At 45.8% G+C, this 17,889-nt stretch overlaps 2 protein-coding genes across 2 annotated transcripts; both read left to right on the forward strand.

The window, feature by feature from the left end:
• The first annotated feature begins 944 nt into the window (after nucleotides 1-944).
• Nucleotides 945-1,904, forward strand: LOC119950045 (olfactory receptor 52E8-like). The gene has a single exon (XM_038771968.1). The coding sequence runs from the start codon at nucleotides 945-947 to the stop codon at nucleotides 1,902-1,904; it is 960 nt and encodes a 319-aa protein (XP_038627896.1).
• Nucleotides 1,905-12,099: 10,195 nt separating this feature from the next.
• LOC119919793 (olfactory receptor 52N2-like) lies at nucleotides 12,100-13,082 on the forward strand. Its single transcript, XM_038740495.1, has one exon. It carries the CDS (start codon nucleotides 12,100-12,102, stop codon nucleotides 13,048-13,050), a length of 951 nt encoding a protein of 316 aa, XP_038596423.1. The 3' UTR covers nucleotides 13,051-13,082.
• The last annotated feature ends 4,807 nt before the right edge of the window (nucleotides 13,083-17,889 follow it).

The following is a 17,889-nucleotide window of genomic DNA, read 5'->3' on the forward strand; positions in this document are numbered from 1 at the left end:
ACAAAGCTTTCCACCGTGGGGATAGAAGCAGTGATAGTACAGGGCCACTGTGTCGGGGCAAGGGACAGAAAAACCTGTTGGCAGCAGAGCTGTAGGGAAACACAATTCCAATGCATGGCTGATTTCATTTCTTCCCTCCGTCCTAAGGGCCAGAGTTATTAGCCAGACATAACTTGAGGGTGTTCAGGACTCTCTTCAATCCCCGGCTACGTCCACATCCTCCTGGCCAACCTGTACATGGTTGTCCCACCCAATCTCAACCCCATCATCTACGGGGTGCGGACCAAGCAGATCTGTGAATGTGTATCCAGCATTTCCACAAAGAAACAATCATTCTGATCAGAACAACCTGAAGAAAGTCCATCTGATCATCCCCACTGGTTCCCACAATGAAAATAGAAATTATTAATATAATTAGGGACAGTCATCAGGCAGGACTCTTCAATTCTGGACAGAGTCTGGGTTCCAGAAGAGGGAAAGGGAGGGGATTATTTCTTTCAGTAACTGCACTCTGAGCCTGATCTTGGACTTTGTACTCTCCCAAGCATTTAACACAGTGTTCTACACTCAATACGTGCTCAATTAAGATGACTGGTGATTGACTGACTGTTGATTAATCGGTTGATTGATCGATTGGAAACCTCTATGTGGTCTGTAGGCCCAAGGCCACTGCAAGGATCATGATGGAGTGACTCGGTGGGGATACCAAAAAGACAGTGCTTATCTGAACCATTCTCGGTCAAGATAAGCATCACTATTGTTAAGGTTCTATGAGGGATTTGTTTCTTGACTGAGGTAGTGTCTTTCCTAAAGAGAAACCAAGACAAAGATTACTGGGAAAAACAAAGGGGTTCCACTCAGATAGCAGAGCAATAATGTATTTTCTTTAGTTTTCTCCAGAACCCACATTAAATGAAACAAGGAGAATGGAGTCTCTTCCAGTTATGTCCATGGACAACAGAAATCACAATGGCACTCCATTTCACCCCTCCTCCTTCCTCTTGCTGGGGGTGCCAGGCCTGGAAGCTGCACACAACTGGCTGGGCTTCCCCTTCCGCGCCATGTACCTGATCGCTCTCGTGGGAAACTGCAGCATCCTGTTTGTGATCAAGAATGAGCGGAGCCTCCATCAGCCCATGTTCTACTTCCTGGCCATGCTGGCCACTGTCGATCTGGGCTTGTCCTCAGCCACCATCCCCAAGATGTTGGGCATCTTCTGGCTCCACCTGCAGGAGATCAGCTTTGAGGGCTGCCTCACCCAGATGTTCTTCATCCACATGTTCACCGGCATGGAGAGCACAGTGCTTGTGGCCATGGGCTACGACCGCTACGTGGCCATCTGCAAGCCTCTCCGCTACTACACCATTCTCACCAATAAATCCATTAGGGTATTCCTAGGGTTAGCTGTCCTGAGGAATGTCTCTCTGATGATTCCAATGACATTGTTGCTCTTGAGGTTGCCCTACTGTGGACACCGAATCATCCCCCACACCTATTGTGAGCATATGGGCATTGCCCGGTTGGCATGTGCAAGTATCAAACTTAACATCATTTATGGTTTATGTGTCATTTCCCTTGTTCTTTTGGACATACTGCTGATTGCCATCTCCTACATCAGGATTCTCTACACTGTCTTCAGACTCCCCTCCCAGGATGCACGGCTCAAAGCCATAAACACTTGCATCTCCCACAGCTGTGTCATCCTGGCCTTCTTCACCCCGGCCCTCTTCTCCTTCCTCACCCACCGCTTTGGACACAACAGAATCCCTGGCTATGTCCACATCCTCCTGGCCAACCTGTATGTGGTTGTCCCACCCAGTCTCAACCCCATCATCTATGGGGTGAGGACCAAACAGATCCGTGAATGTGTATCCAGCATTTTCACAAAGAAACAATCATTCTGATCAGAACAACCTGAAGAAAGTCCATCTAATCATCCCCAATCATTCCTACAATGAAAATAGAAGCTACTAATATAATTAGGGACAGTCATCAGGCAGCTAATTTTTGTATTCAGTGAAGGCACAGCTAATAGTGAAGAAGTCTCTGTGGAGTAGAGATGTATGAAAAAACTTATGTTGGCAAAACCCACATGAAGGAAGGTGATAGAGTAGCCACCTCATATCAAATTTGCGATGGTAGCATTTTCTTAGTCCTGAGTTTGTGCCTTAGAATTTCCTCACACTGAACATGTCCAAGTTTTGGTAACTCACCACTCCCAAACTTACACCCTAGCTTATGGTGTATTTCCTGTTAAGACTATCCCCAAATTGAAAGTCATTTATTGTCACTAATGAGCAATTTGAAAACTTACCCTAAAGCAGGTCATGGAATCAATTAGGATTCAGCTGTTTAACACAGTGCTGTGGTAAAAAAAGTCAGCAGCCTTACCAGGTTTCCTCCCCCTGCCCTAAAGAAGGATATAGACACCTAGAACACAAGACACATATATATCTCTTTTTTTGTTAAAGTATTTTCCATAAACTAAAAGTAGGCTTGAAAAATAGCTAAAAGGATTAATCAACAGTGAGCACTGAAAAAATCTATATAGTACAAATTCTAGGTAAGATCAGCCACAGCCAAAAGGAGCATAACAGAAAATCCAAGTACAAAAAGCAATATTTCTCTATTCAAGGCTCCATTCTCAACTCATTTTTCAAAGCTGGGGGTTCAACACAGTTTTCTCTGCCCATCCATTTTCAGAGGAGGCCTTTTCTCTCAGTTCTACCTTGTCAAGGACAGAAGCTTCTCATCTGCCTCTATTCCATCCTTTCTCTAAACCTGACCCTGCACCCAATTCCCACTCTGGCATTGGTTTGGCTTCCTGACCAGCCCGGGTGGTGCTCCACCACTGCAGGTATCTGCCATTTTCTCCTAGTTCCTTTATTGAAACAGACAATGATTTGGAAGTTGTAAAACAGCAAATCACTTTCCTTTAGTGGATCCTTTTTATAAGCGTGGACCTTAGCAATCATTTGTATCTATTGAGCTCTCACTGTGTGTAGCGCACACTGTGATGTGTTTGTTATATTATAGTGTATCTGTTATATATTATAATATCTATTATATTATTGCTATATTGTACCCTCCCAAGCACTTAGTAACATGCTCTGCACATAGTAAGCACTCAATAAATGTGATTGAATGACTGCCTGACTGACTAAACACTGTGTAAAGCACATGAGAGAGTACAACATAAAGTTGGTAACACATTTCCTGCCCAACCCAGCCCACCCACTTGGTTCCTCTAATGTCAACCTTTTCACTGTACCTCAATCTCACCTATCTCACTGCCGACCCTTTGTCCATGACCTACTGAAACACCCGGCCTGGAACACCCTCCCTCCTCAAATCTAACAGACAATTACTTTCCCCACTTTCAAAACATTATTGAGGGCACATGTCTTCCAAGAGGCCTTCACAGACTAAGCCCCACTTTTCCTCATCTCCTTCTCCCTTCTACATTGCCTTGACTTGCTCCCTTTGCTCTTGCCCCCTCCAAGCCCCACAGCACTTATGTAGATATCTATAATTTATTTATTTATTTTGATACCTGTCTTCCCACCTCTAGACTGTAAGCTTGTTGTGGGCAGGTAATATTTCCATTTATTCTTGTATTGTACCCTCTCAAGCGTTTAATGCAGTGTTCTGCACACAGTAAGTGCTCAATTAATATGATCGAATGAATGAATGAGCTTACAGTCTACAGGGGAAGACAGACATTAATTAAGTAATTTAAATTACAGATGTACACATAAGTGCTGTGGGGCTAAGGGAGGGATGAATAAAGACGTACAAATACCATCATCACCATAATCATAAAACAGTGTTTGACACATACTAAGTACCTAACAACTACCAAGGGTCAGGGTGATTCATAAGGGAGTGGGAGAAGAGGAAATGAAGGCCTAATAATAATGCTAATGGTATTTGTTAAGTGCTTACTATGTTCCCAGCATTGTTCTAGGCGCTGGAGTAGATACAAGGTAATCAGGTTGTCCCACATGGGGCTCACAGTCTTAGACCCTATTTTACAGATGAGGTAACTGAGGCCCAGAGAAGCTAAGTGGTTGCCCCTCACACAGCTGACAAGTGGCGAAGCAGGAATTATAACCCACTTCTTATGAACATCCTCTGAACCCAAGCCCATGTTCTTGCCACTAAGTCATGCTGCTTCTCTTAGTTGGGGAAGGTCTTCATAAAGGAAGGCTGTTCTCTTGGGGTTAGCTCCAAAAATAGTTAGTTGCAGTAGTAATAGTAGTAGTAGCAGTAGCAGTAGTAGCCATAGTAATGGTATTTATTTAATTCCCATTGCATACACTGCACTGCACTAAGTGCATGGGAATGTACAACAGAAGTAAAACGTGCATTTCTTGTCCACAAAGAGCTTACAATCTACTGCGGAGACAGATATACAAAACTTATACAAATAATGGGAATGATGGAAAGAAAAAGGATCTGTGGTCAACAGCCACCCCACCCCTCCAAAATGTACAATGTACAGGGGTTCCTGTAAGAAAAACACCCACCCCTCCCCACAAAAGGGAAAAGAACCTTCTCATCATTCTGGTACAATTACCAATCCAATGAAACGGCATGTCAAGAGGTCCACAACAGTGTAGTTACTGGCTCTCCTTTATATTGGTGTAGGGATCAAAGGGCTCTGATCTACAAAGCAAATTGTCCCCTGAGCCCCTTTTATACCCTCCACCACTCCTTTGTCCTTCCCCAGTTCTGCCCTGAAGGTGAACATTCTCACTTCTGACATCATCCTGAATGGTCGTATACACACGCTGCCTCGAATTCCTCAACACCAACTCTCTCCCCGACCCCCTCCAGTCTGGCTTCTGTCCCCTACGTTCCATGGAAACTGCCCTCTCAAAGGTAACTAATGACCTCCTGATTGCCAAATCCAACGGCTCATACTCTATCCTAATCCTCCTCGACCTCTCAGCTGCCTTCGACACTGTGGACCACCCCCTTCTCCTCAACATGCTATCCAACCTTGGCTTCACAGACTCCGTCCTCTCCTGGTTTTCCTCTTATCACTCAGGTCGTTCATTCTCAGTCTCTTTTGCAGGCTCCTCCTCCCCCTCCCATCCCCTTACTGTGGGGGTTCCTCAAGGTTCAGTTCTTGGACCCCTTCTGTTCTCGATCTACACTCACTCCCTTGGTGACCTCATTCACTCCCACGGCTTCAACTATCATCTCTACGCTGATGACACCCAAATCTACATCTCTGCCCCTGCTCTCTCCCCCTTCCTCCAGGCTCGCATCTCCTCCTGCCTTCAGGACATCTCCATCTGGATGTCTGCCCGCCACCTAAAACTCAACATGTCCAAGACTGAACTCCTTGTCTTCCCTCCCAAACCCTGCCCTCTCCCTGACTTTCCCATCACTGTTGACGGCACTACCATCCTTCCCACCTCATAAGCCCGCAACCGTGGTGTCATCCTCGACTCCGCTCTCTCATTCACCCCTCACATCCAAGCTGTCACCAAAACCTGCTGGTCTCAGCTCTGCAACATCGCCAAGATCCGACCTTTCCTCTCCATCCAAACCGTTACCCTGCTTGTTCAAGCTCTCATCCTATCCCAACTGGACTACTGTATCAGCCTCCTCTCCGATCTCCTATCCTCTTGTCTCTCCCCGCTTCAATCCATACTTGACGCCGCTGCCCGGATTGTCTTTGTCCAGAAGCACTCTGAGAATGTTACTCCCCTCCTCAAAAATCTCCAGTGGCTACCAATCAACCTACGCATCAGGCAGAAACTTCTCAACCTCGGTTTCAAGGCTCTCCATCACCTCGGTCCCTCCTACCTCACCTCCCTTCTCTCCTTCTACAGCCCAGCCCACACCCTCCGCTCCTCTGCCACTAATCTCCTCACCGTGCCTCGTTCTTGCCTGTCCCACCATCGACCCCCGGCCCACGTCATCCCCCTGGCCTGGAATGCCCTCCCTACACACATCCACCAGGCTGGCTCTCTTCCTCCCTTCAAGGCCCTACTGAGAGCTCACCTCCTCCAGGAGGCCTTCCCAGACTGAGCCCCCTCCTTCCTCTCCCCCTCCTCCCCATCTCCATTCCCACCACCTTACCTCCTTCCCTTTCCCACAGCACCTGTATATATGTGTATATGTTTGTACATATTTACTACTCCATTTATTTGTTTTACTTGTACATACCTATTCTATTTATTTTATTTTGTGAATATGTTTGGTTTTGTTGTCTGTCTCCCCCTTCTAGACTGTGAGCCCACTGTTGGGTAGGGACTGTCTCTATATGTTGCCAACTTGTACTTCCCAAGTGCTTAGTACAGTGCTCTGCACAGAGCAAGTGCTCAATAAATACGATTGATTGATTGATTGATTGCTTGATTGATCCTGGTGGTCTGGGGAGTTCTTGAGGTGTGTCTGCATATATTGCATATATATATATATATATATATATATATTATATATGCAATATATATACATATATATATTACAAATAAGAAAACAGGCATAGAAAAGTCAAGTAACTTGCCCACAGCCTGAGCTCCCTCCAGTCCAGCAGGGAAGGCAGATAAAATGAATCTGAGTTAGGAGGAAACAATATAGTATAAAGTATAATAAGATGTACATAGGTGCTCTGACTCCAAAGCCTGTGCTGTATTCACTGAGCCATGTTACTTCTCTGAGGTCATGGGTTCAAATTCCAGTTCTGCCAATTGTCAGCTGTGTGACTTTGGGCAAGTCACTTAACTTCCCTGGGCCTCAGTTACCTCATCTGTAAAATGGAGATTAAGACTGTGAGCCCCCCGTGGGACAACCTGATCACCTTGTAAACTCCCCAGTGCTTAGCACAGTGCTTTGCACATAGTAAGTGCTTAATAAATGCCATCATTATTATTATTATTCTCAAATCCTCCAAACGACTACAATTCCCTGCTTCATACCCTATTGAAGGCTCACCTCCTCTAAGAGGCCTTCCCATACTAAGCCCCCTTTTCCTCAGCTCCCCCTCCCCTCCCCGTTGCCCCAGCTCACTCCCTTTGCTCTAGCCCTCTACCCCCCACCCCACAGTACATGTGTAAATATGCATATATCTATAATTCTATGTATTTTATATTAATGACTGTTTACTTGTCTTTATATATATATTATACATATTATATATATATTGTATATATATATATACTATATATATATATATATATAATTCTGTTTATTTCTATGGATGCTCTTGATGCCTGTTTACTTCTTTTGATGTCTGTCTCCCCCTTTCTAGACTGTAAGCCCATTGTGGGCAGGGATTGTTTCTCTTCATTGCTGAATTGTACTTTCCAATCGCTTAGTACAGTGCTCTGCACACAGTAAACACTCAGTAAATATGATTGAATGAATGAATTAATGAATGTTAAACCTTTTTGCATTGCTGAAATTGATCTAAAGCATTCTCAGGCCCTGCCCTCCTGGAATAAGGCCCTTTCTCCCTCTCCCCTTGAGCCATAAACTAGAAGGAGTTGAAAATGCAAACACAAGTTGGGGACTTGTTAACTAAGCAATCCCACCAGAAATACAGTGTGTTGTTATGGTTATAAGCTTAAGAATGAAGAACTAGAGCTGTGGATGGTCCAGAGAAGAACAACCAAAAAGGTCAAGGAGATGAGGAGTTTCCATGTGGTCACTCTCTGCCTAAGAATCCAGGTGCCCGCAGAAAAAAGATTCTCGTTTGACAAACAGGACAATCGCCTGCCAACGTGCAAAGGAGAGCTGTTCATGCCTTGCTGGCTTCATTTGTTTTGGGTTTTTCCTCCAAACAACTAGCCATCAGTTGAAGTGGTGGGGGTCTACTCTGAAAACCAGCACTGCTGTAACTGTTCTGGTTGGCGACAGTTAAAATAGAAATGAAAATACTGAGAAAACAGGTTAAAATCCAACAAATCTAAAGAGATCAGAATGTGTCTTGCAGTCTCCCTGGGCAGCTTTATCTTGGCTGGGAGGACAGCTGGGTGGAGAGCTGGAATCTGGGAATGGTTCTTCTTGCTTCGGAAGTTTCTTTGCTAAGACCCTCGTGGGCTCTCAACAAAACAATGACTTCACCACACCCCTTACCCCACTGGGCTTTGATTTCTTAATATTGGTGAATGTGCTTGTTTTGTTAAATTATTGCTATGTGCTAAGAGGTGTACTAAGTGCTTGGGTAGGTACAAGATAATCACGTTGGACACAGTCCCCATCCTACAAGGGGCACATAATTTTAGCGGGATGGAGAACAGGTATTGATCCCCCTGTTACAGATAGGAAAACTGAGGCAAGGAGAGCTGGATTTAGAACCAAGGTCTTTGACTACCAGATCTGAGCTCTTTCTGATAGGTTATGCTGCTTCTAGGAGGTGCACAGAGACAAATGAAGAGGGGAAAGAGGACCTTCACAACGTTGCCCAGGTCCACACCTTCCTCTCCTTCCATCTTTAGAGCCACCACCATGGTCCAAGCACTCACCATCTCTTGCCAGACTAATCCATCAGCGTCCTTACCGGCATCCTCATCTCCAATCTATCCCCTTCCTTACCTTACACTCCATTTACCATATCAAGCTCCTTAAACTACAGTTCAGAACTGATCACTTCCTTCTGCAAAATCTCCAGCCATCACTCACTTCTGCCTGAAAATCTGAATTTTACAGAATCAAAGGGAAACTTCTGAATATTAGATTCATGGATCTCCACCAGCTGTATCTTTCTATCTCTCCCCTCCACCCCTTCTGAATCCCAGCTCCTTATCTTTGCTTGTCCCTAGCTACACTTCTTACCTGAAAAAATAACGGCATAATTGAATAAATAATAGCCTGTGACAAAATTAATAAAATATATTAGTTTTGTTCCTGTTCTGGGATGAGGAGGATGAGAAGGAGCAGGAGGAAGAGGATGAGGACAAGGAAGAGGGCAAGGTACCAATCAACCTACGCATCAGGCAAAAACTCCTCACTCTTGGCTTCAAGGCTGTCCATCACCTCTCCCCTTCCTACCTCACCTCCCTTCTTTTCTTCTACAGGAAATCTCCTCACTGTGCCATGTTCTCACCTGTCCTGCCATCGACCCTGGCCCACGCCCTCCCCCTGGCCTGGAGCTCCTTGTCTTCCCTCCCAAACCTTGTCCTCTCCCTGACTTCCCCATCTCTGTTGACGGCACTACCATCCTTCCCGTCTCACAAGCCCGCAACCTTGGTGTCATCCTCGACTCCGCTCTCTCATTCACCCCTCACATCCAAGCCGTCACCAAAACCTGCCAGTCTCAGCTCCGCAACATTGCCAAGATCCACCCTTTCCTCTCCATCCAAACTGCTACCCTGCTCATTCAAGCTCTCATCCTATCCCGTCTGGACTACTGTACCAGCCTTCTCTCTGATCTCCCATCCTCGTGTCTCTCTCCACTTCAATCCATACTTCATGCCGCTGCCCGGATTATCTTTGTCCAGAAACGCTCGGGGCATATTACTCCCCTCCTCAAAAATCTCCAGTGGCTACCAATCAATCTGCGCATCAGGCAGAAACTCCTCACCCTGGGCTTCAAGGCTCTCCATCACCTCGCCCCCTCCTACCTCACCTCCCTTCTCTCCTTCTACTGCCCAGCCCGCAACCTCCGCTCCTCCACCGCTAATCTCCTCACTGTACCTCGTTCTCGCCTGTCCCGCCGTCGACCCCCTGCCCACATCATCCCCCGGGCCTGGAATGCCCTCCCTCTGCCCCTCCGCCAAGCTAGCTCTCTTCCTCCCTTCAAGGCCCTGCTGAGAGCTCACCTCCTCCAGGAGGCCTTCCCAGACTGAGCCCCTTCCCTCCTCTCCCCCTCGTCCCCCCTCCATCCCCCCATCTTACCTCCTTCCCTTCCCCACAGCACCTGTATATATGTATATATGGTTGTACATATTTATTACTCTGTTTATTTATTTATTTATTTATTTTGCTTGTACATTTCTATCCTATTTATTTTATTTTGTTGGTATGTTTGGTTCTGTTCTCTGTCTCCCCCTTTTAGACTTTGAGCCCACTGTTGGGTAGGGACTGTCTCTATGTGTTGCCAATTTGTACTTCCCAAGCGCTTAGTACAGTGCTCTGCACATAGTAAGCGCTCAATAAATACGACTGATTGATTGATTGATTGATTGAATGCCCTCCCTCCACACATCTGCCAAGCTAGCTCTCTTCCTCCCTTCAAAGACCTACTGAGAGCTCACCTCCTCCGGGAGGCCTTCCCAGACTGATCCCCCTCTTTCCTCTCCCCCTCCTCCCCCTCCCCTTCTCCCCTGCCTTACCTCCTTCACCTCCCCACAGCACCTGTATATGTATATATATATATATGTTTGTACATATTTATTACTCAATTTATTTTACTTGTACATATTTATTACATTTTATTTTGTTAATATATTTTGTTTTGTCTCCCCCTTCTAGACTGTGAGCCCGCTGTTGGGTACGGACCGTCTCTATATGTTGCCAACTTGTACTTCCCAAGCACTTACTACAGTGCTCTGCACACAGTAAGCGCTCAATAAATATGATTGAATGAATGAATGAATGACAAGGAGGATGAGGAGGAGAAAAAGGAAATAGAGGAGAGGGAAGAGAAGGAGAAGGAGGAGTCCTTATTAGAAAAAGCTGTGCTGGTAGGGAATATACAGAAGACAGAGTCTAGCATTACACTAACCTTATTATTTATGGAAGTGAGTGACTGACTTTATCACCACTGAAAACAGAAAAAGCAAATGGAAGAAAGGATGATTTAGACTAGACAAAAGCAAACGTACTGACAGTGAGGATTGTTAACACTGAGTTTGATAAATACTTGGATAGTTGCTGAATGCCATGCTTTCAACTGGGGTGAACACAGCCACTCCAGGAGGCAGGGGGCTAGACTCTGTGATGTCAGGAACCTTCCATCAGATGGCTAGGAGTTCATTATGAAGAGCCCCAGTAGGCTCAGACTCAACCATAGGGACATTGGTAAACTTTTCTCCACTTAATGTTTTTCTTCTCAGAGTGGCTCAAAGGCTCTGAAGAGCCTTAGCTCTGGGAATACAATCCTTGTCCCTCTGCGCTTGGAGCCTTTGAGCCAGTGAGAGAAGGAAGTACAAAAATCTGAGGCCATGCGGGCTGGAGAACCCCTGGGGAAAGGCCACAGAAACACCATGTCCAATCCACACCCTCATCCAACCCATAGCCTGATGCTCCCGAATCTCATTCTGCCACTTGCCTTCCGAGTTCTTCACACAGCCAGGTTCCAGCCAGAGTTTGGGGTAAGACTTCATCATTTCTAACTACTCTTCTGGGTAACCTCAGATGCCATGAACATGATATGTTTGCTGTAAAGACAACAGGACATCTCGTTGTGAGAGGAAGATCCAGGAAGAGGGGTTGAGGGAGGCAGGGACATCGGCCAAGATGTATGAACTGGGAACCCAACAAGGGGCATCTGTCTGGAGTTGGGGAGGGATGGTACAGCCCTGAGAACCAAAGGTGCAGGAATAGGCCCGAAGAAATTCACAGTACCTACCAGGGCATGAAAGAGGTCTCCATGGAAGAGCAGAGTTGGGGATGGAGTTACATTTTCTCGTTGAAACTGCATCAGAAGGGTCCAGAAGTCCAACAGATAGTTTTAGGTGCTGCCAAATGAGATTTGGCACTGTCGCTTTAAGAGTTTTCACCAACCACCAAAACGTCTAGGGTAAGGAGCGTAATTCATGCTTTCCTCCAAGAGTGCTCAGCTGACTGACAGAACCAAGGAAAGAGTGGGTGCGGGTGACCAAGGGGAATTTGGATGGAACAGTGAGGCCCATCATTCCTTCTAGAATTCCAAAAATTCTAGAACCTTTGCTCAGAAGTGGTAAGAGATCAATTTCCTGGATCAGCGCAAGCAGTAATCCTGTTTTCTGTATACCAAGACTGAGGGACGCCTTCAATGCCTGGACTGGAATGAGTCAAGTTTCTTCTGAGCTCCAGGTGGTGTGGGCAACTGATCCAGTCCAGACTAATTGGCAGCCGGGAGATCTGGGACTGTTAATGCTTCCTCTTTCCTCCTCCCACCCTCCTCAGAGCAACAAGGGTGATGCAGATGTGGTGGGCATGTTATATCCCAACAGCTCCAGCTTCACCCCAACACCATTCACCCTGAATGGCATCCCAGGTCTGGAGGCCCTTCATGCCTGGCTCTCCCTCCCTTTCTGCTCCATGTATGTCATCGCCATGGTGGGGAACTGTGGCCTTATGTACCTCATCTGTCGTGAGGAAGCACTGCACCAGCCCATGTACTTCTTTCTGTCCGTGCTGTCTTCCACAGACCTGGTCCTTTGCAGCTGCACGGTGCCTAGAATGCTCTTTCTCTTCTGGTTCAATTTAAGGGAGATCGACTTCAGCACCTGCCTCATCCAGATGTTCTTTGTCCACACCTTCACGGTGATGGAATCCGAGGTCCTCATGCTCATGGCCCTGGATCGCTATGTGGCCATCTGCTACCCTCTGAGATACTCCACCATCTTGACCAACCCCGTCATCGTCAAGGCTGGGCTGGTCACTTTCCTCAGGGGGGCCGTACTGGTCATTCCCTTCACTTTTCTGACCAAGAGACTCCCCTTCTGCCAGAGCCATGTCATTCCCCACACCTACTGTGACCACATGTCTGTAGCCAAGATATCCTGTGGTAACATCAAAATCAACACAATCTATGGGCTGACGGTTGCCATTCTAATCGGGGGATTTGACATCTTCTGTATTTCTGCATCCTATACCGCGATCCTCAGGGCCGTGATGAGCCTGTCTTCAGCAGAAGCTCAGTACAAAGCATTTAGCACCTGCACTGCTCACATCTCTGCCATCGTCGTCAGCTACGTCCCGGCCTTCTTTACCATCTTCACCCACCGCTTTGGGGGCCACACCATTCCCCATCATGTACACATCATCATTGCCAATGTGTACCTGCTGCTGCCCCCCACAGTGAACCCCATCATCTACGGGGTGAAGACCAAGCAGATCCGTGAAGTGGTGGTCAGGCTGTTGGGTGGGAAAAGGGGATATTAACCCTTAAGAGACCAGAACTGACCTTGACCCAATTGGAGTGGGGAATAATAATAATAAAGATAAGATAATAATAAGAATCATAGTAATAATAACATTTTACATGCTTACTTTGTGTCGGCCATTCTACCAAGGTCACCCTGTCCCTGCCCAGTGAATTGCTTACAGACTAAAAAGGAGGGAGAATAGGTGTTGAATTCCTTTTCTACCTATGAAGAAACTGAGGAATAGAGAAGGTAAGTGGCTTGCCCAGGCTTCCATAGGAAGTGTCAGAGATGGGATTGGAATCCATATCTTCACTCCCAATTCAGCCACAGTGCTTCTCGAAGGGGAAGGGTCTTCTTCAACAGAGGAAGCCAAAGAATGAAGAAATCAACAGTGGCAAATGCACATCTAACTTCTGCATAATTTTTTTTTGTAAAGTATGTACTCTAAGATTTGGATTTAATTTGTATATCATCCTGTTGGCATTTCTCTACATGTATCAATGGTAAAGAGCATTTTTAATACTATTGGCAAATACTAATTATTGATTCCCTTGAACTGGAGATTACTCCTAGACATACAGCTAGTCAATCAATCAGTGGTATTTATGAGCACTTACTGTGTGCAGAGCATGGTACTAAGCACTGTTTAGGGTCCTACAGAAAAAGTCACTGTCTATCTTGCTGACTCTGAAAGTCTGGATAGCAGCACCAGCTGTGGCACCGATGCTGGTTCAGCGGCTGAAACTGGGGTAGGGGTTGAATAGAAATGAGACAGGGCTTTCAGTTTCTTTTCTTTTGTTTCTGGAAGACCTAAAGTGGCCCGTGAGTTTAGGCCCAGGCCTGGGAGATTCAGGAGAAACCATTTGGAGTTAAGAGCCCAAGTGGAACAGAGAGTCATACTCTTCTGGTTTTCAGCAGGCTGTGTGACAGTTTAAAATCCTAAGACTGTCAGATACTGGCTTAGGAGGAAGGAGGGGGCCATTCTTTTGTGATGAGGCCTTCGGACCTAGTTTAGAGGCTGTTTGTTATGTGATCACCATCCATTTACTAAGCACTTATGATGTGCGAAGCTCTGGGGAAAATACAATGATAGGAGACTGGACACAGTCCCTGTACCATATGGCATAAGCAGCATGAGCGAAGAGAAGCAGCGAAGAAGAAGAGAAACAGTGAAGAGAAGCAGCGTGGCTCAGTGGAAAAGAGCCCGGGCTTTGGAGTCAGAGGTCATGGGTTCAAACTCCAGCTCTGCCAATTGTCAGCTGTGTGACTTTGGGCAAGTCACTTAACTTCTCTGGGCCTCAGTTTCCTCATCTGTAAAATGGGGATGAAGACTGAGCCCCCCCGTGGGACAACCTGATCACCTTGTAACCTCCCCAGCGCTTAGAACAGTGCTTTGTACATAGTAAGCACTTAATAAATGCCATTTAAAAAAAACCACGCTGCTTCTCTTCAAAGTTGTTCCATAAAACCACCTCCTCCACTACAGGAGGCATTCCCTTAAAAGTGCCTTCACCTTCCTGGTGATGTCATCCCAACAACTCCCTTAGCTTTCGTCTACTGCCGTGTTGAATGAATCTATTTGTGACTGTCGCTCTCATCTATGTCAATTTTCTTACTCTCAACAAAATGTCTATTGTTTTCCTCATTTGACTGTAAAGTCCTTGAGGGCAGAGATTAGGTTTTACTTTACCTGTTTTCCAGATGCCTGGTCTATTGCTCTGCACCCAGGAGCAGCTGCTGACTGCCCAGGGCTTCAAAAAGTCAGATTCCTTAGGTCACATATCTCCTCCAAAGCAAAGTGATAGTAAGCGAAAAATCTTTGGCCAAGACCCCCTAAAACAGTTCACATACCTTTTTCGGCAACTCCTTCGGGGTCTTGGGAAGGACAGCACGTTATCCTACCTTTGGATCGTGTGTCCAGTCTAACCTAGCTAACCTAATGTGATGCTTGACAAGCAATTTGTGAGCTCACTTACCACAGGTTGAAGGTCTCTGATACCTCATTATTGTGGCATTTGTTAAGCAGTGATGATGTGCCAGGCCCTGTTCTAAGCACTGAGGGAGATACAAGACAATAGGGTTGGACATATTCCCTGTCCCACAAAGGGCTCACAGTCTTAATCTCTATTTTACAAATGAGGAAACTGAGGCACAGAGAAGTCACATGACTTGCTCGAGGTCACACAGTAGACAAGTGGCTGACCTGGGATTAGAACCCAGCTCCTTCTGACTCCCACAACCCCTTCCCGAGTGTGCTGTTATTTCTTAATAATAAGGAAGGTGGTTGGGGGGTGGGGGGTAGTTAAGCTTTTACTATGTGCCAAGAATTGTACTAAGTGCTTGCGTGGGTACAAGATAATCAGGTTGGACACATTTCCTATTCCCCATAGGGCTCCTAATTTAATGGAGTGGAGACAGGTATTGATCCCCATTTTACAGATAGGAAAACTGAGGCAAGGTTAAGTGGAGAGACTTGTTCAAGGTTACTCATCAGGCATGAGGTAGAGCCAGGATCAGAACCCTGATTCTCTGACTCCCAGATCCGCGGTCTTTCTAATAGGTCATGCTGCTTCTAGGAGATGCATTGAGATAATGAAAAGAGGGAAAGAGGACTTCCCCAGACCCATTCCTTTTCTCCATCTTTAGAGCCACCACTGTGGTCCAACCCCTTGTTATCTCCTGAGGGACTACATCAGCTTCCTTACTGGTCTTCTCATCACCAGCCTCTCCTCTTCCCTACCTTACACTCCATTTACACTATCAAGCTTCCTAAAGCGCAGTTCAAAATTTATCATTTCCTTCCTCAAAATCTCCATTGATCACCCACTTCTCTCTGCATATCTGAATTTCACAAAAACAAAGAGAAACTCTTGAGCATTAGACTCATGGATCTCCACCAGCTTTATCCTTACATCTTACATCCTTACATCTCTCCTCTATGCCCTCTCTGAATCCCAGCCCCTTATCTTTGCTTCTCCCAAACTAACCTTCCTAAATGAAAAAACAATAGCATAAATGAATAAACATGTGACATAAACATGTGACATGTGACAATTAACACAAATAAACAAGACAAGCAGCATGTCTCAGTGGAAAGAGCACGGGCTTTGGAGTCAGGGGTCATGGGTTCAAATCCCAACTCCGCCAGTTGTCAGTTGTGTGACTTTGGGCATGTCACTTAACTTCTCTGTGCCTAAGTTACCTCATCTGTATAATGGGGATTAAGATTGTGAGCCCCATGTGGGACAACCTGATCACTTTGTTACTTCCCCAGCACTTAGAACAGTGCTTTGCACATAGTAGGCACTTAATAAATGCCATTGTTATTATGTGACAAAATGAATAAAAGACATTAGCTTTCATCCTGATCTCTCTGCATGTATATAGTGTGTGTTTGTTTGCATTCTCTTTTGCGCCAGAAACTTCTCAAAGAGGGAAACGTTTTTTCATTTTATTGTACCTTTCCAAGTGATTTTTACAGTGCTCACTATCCAGTTGGTACTAAATTAATTCTCATTATTAACATGCAAATGAAAATGGTAAAGGGAAGGCAGAGGAAAAGAGAAGGAGGAGGACAAGGACAAGGACGAGGAGGATGAGGAGGAGAGGGAGGAAGAGGATGAGGATGAGGAGGATGAGGAGTACAAGAAGGAGGGCAAGGACAATGAGGGTGAGGAGGAGAATAAGGAGGAGGAGGTGGACAAGGATGAGGATGAGGACCAGGAGGAGAAGGACAAGGAGAATGAAGATGAGGGGGACTTATTAGAAAAGGCTTAGTGGGCAGGGAATATTCAGAAGATAAGGTCAAGCATTAAGCCACCCTTGTTATTTTATGGAAATGAGTGAGTGACTTTATCTCTACTAAAAACAGAACAAATAAACTGCAGAAAGGAAGATTTAGGCTAGATGGAAGAAAACATTCTGACAGTAAGGATTGTTAACCCTCTGCTTGATAAATACTGGGATAGTTGCTGAATGGAAATCTTAAAAGAGACACACCACACTTTCACCTGGGCTGCACACAGGCTTTCTAGGAGGCAAGAGGCTGAATTCTGTGATGTGAGGAATCTTCCCTCAGATGGCTGCTCTGCCCATAGTAAGCTCTCAGAAAATATGATTGAATAAATTGAATGAATGAATGGTGAGGAGTTCATTATGAAGAGCCCCTTTAGCCTCAAATTCAACCTCAGAGACAGTGTTAAACTTTTCCACACTTTACGTTTTTCTCCTCAAATTGGATCAAAAGTTCTGAAGGACCTCAGTTCTGGGAATGCAGTCTTTGTCCCTCTCCCCTTTGGAGACTCTGAGTCTGCGGGAGGAGGAGGTTCAATCATCTGAGGCTCTGCTGGCTGCAGACCCCACCCAAAGAAGGGTCACAGAGACATTCTGTAAAAACCCCCAGTCTGATGCTCTCAAATCTCATTCTGACACTTGGCTTTTGGGCCCTTCACACAGCCGAGTTCCAGCCTGAGTTCAGGTTAAGACTTCATCATTTCTCCCTTCTGCTCTGGAAAAACTGATTTGCATGGACAAGAAGGGAGTTGGGGAAGGGCAGCAGATGGCCAGCAGATATCCATGGGTGCTGCCAAATAGTAGAAAGTCTAGATGTAATGCATCCTCCATGAGCCCTCAGTTGACTGGTGGAACCAGAAAGACCGGGTGGAGGGAGGTGATGAGGGTGACCTTGGGGATTTGTGATGGGACTAAGTGGTCAATCATTCCTTCAGTCGTATTTATTGAGTGCTTACCATGTGCAGAACATTGTATTAAGAGCTTGGGAGAGTGCAGTATAACAATAAGCAGACACATTCTCTGACCACAATGAGTTTACAGTCCCTTATTATTATAATGATAA

Source organism: Tachyglossus aculeatus, chromosome 2, assembly GCF_015852505.1.
Source record: "Tachyglossus aculeatus isolate mTacAcu1 chromosome 2, mTacAcu1.pri, whole genome shotgun sequence".
NCBI lineage: Eukaryota > Metazoa > Chordata > Mammalia > Monotremata > Tachyglossidae > Tachyglossus > Tachyglossus aculeatus.

Excerpts from the sequence above, each read along its gene's own strand:
- LOC119919793 (XM_038740495.1), top strand. The coding sequence starts at position 12,100 with ATGTTATATCCCAACAGCTCCAGCTTCACCCCAACACCATTCACCCTG.
- LOC119950045 (XM_038771968.1), top strand. The coding sequence starts at position 945 with ATGTCCATGGACAACAGAAATCACAATGGCACTCCATTTCACCCCTCC.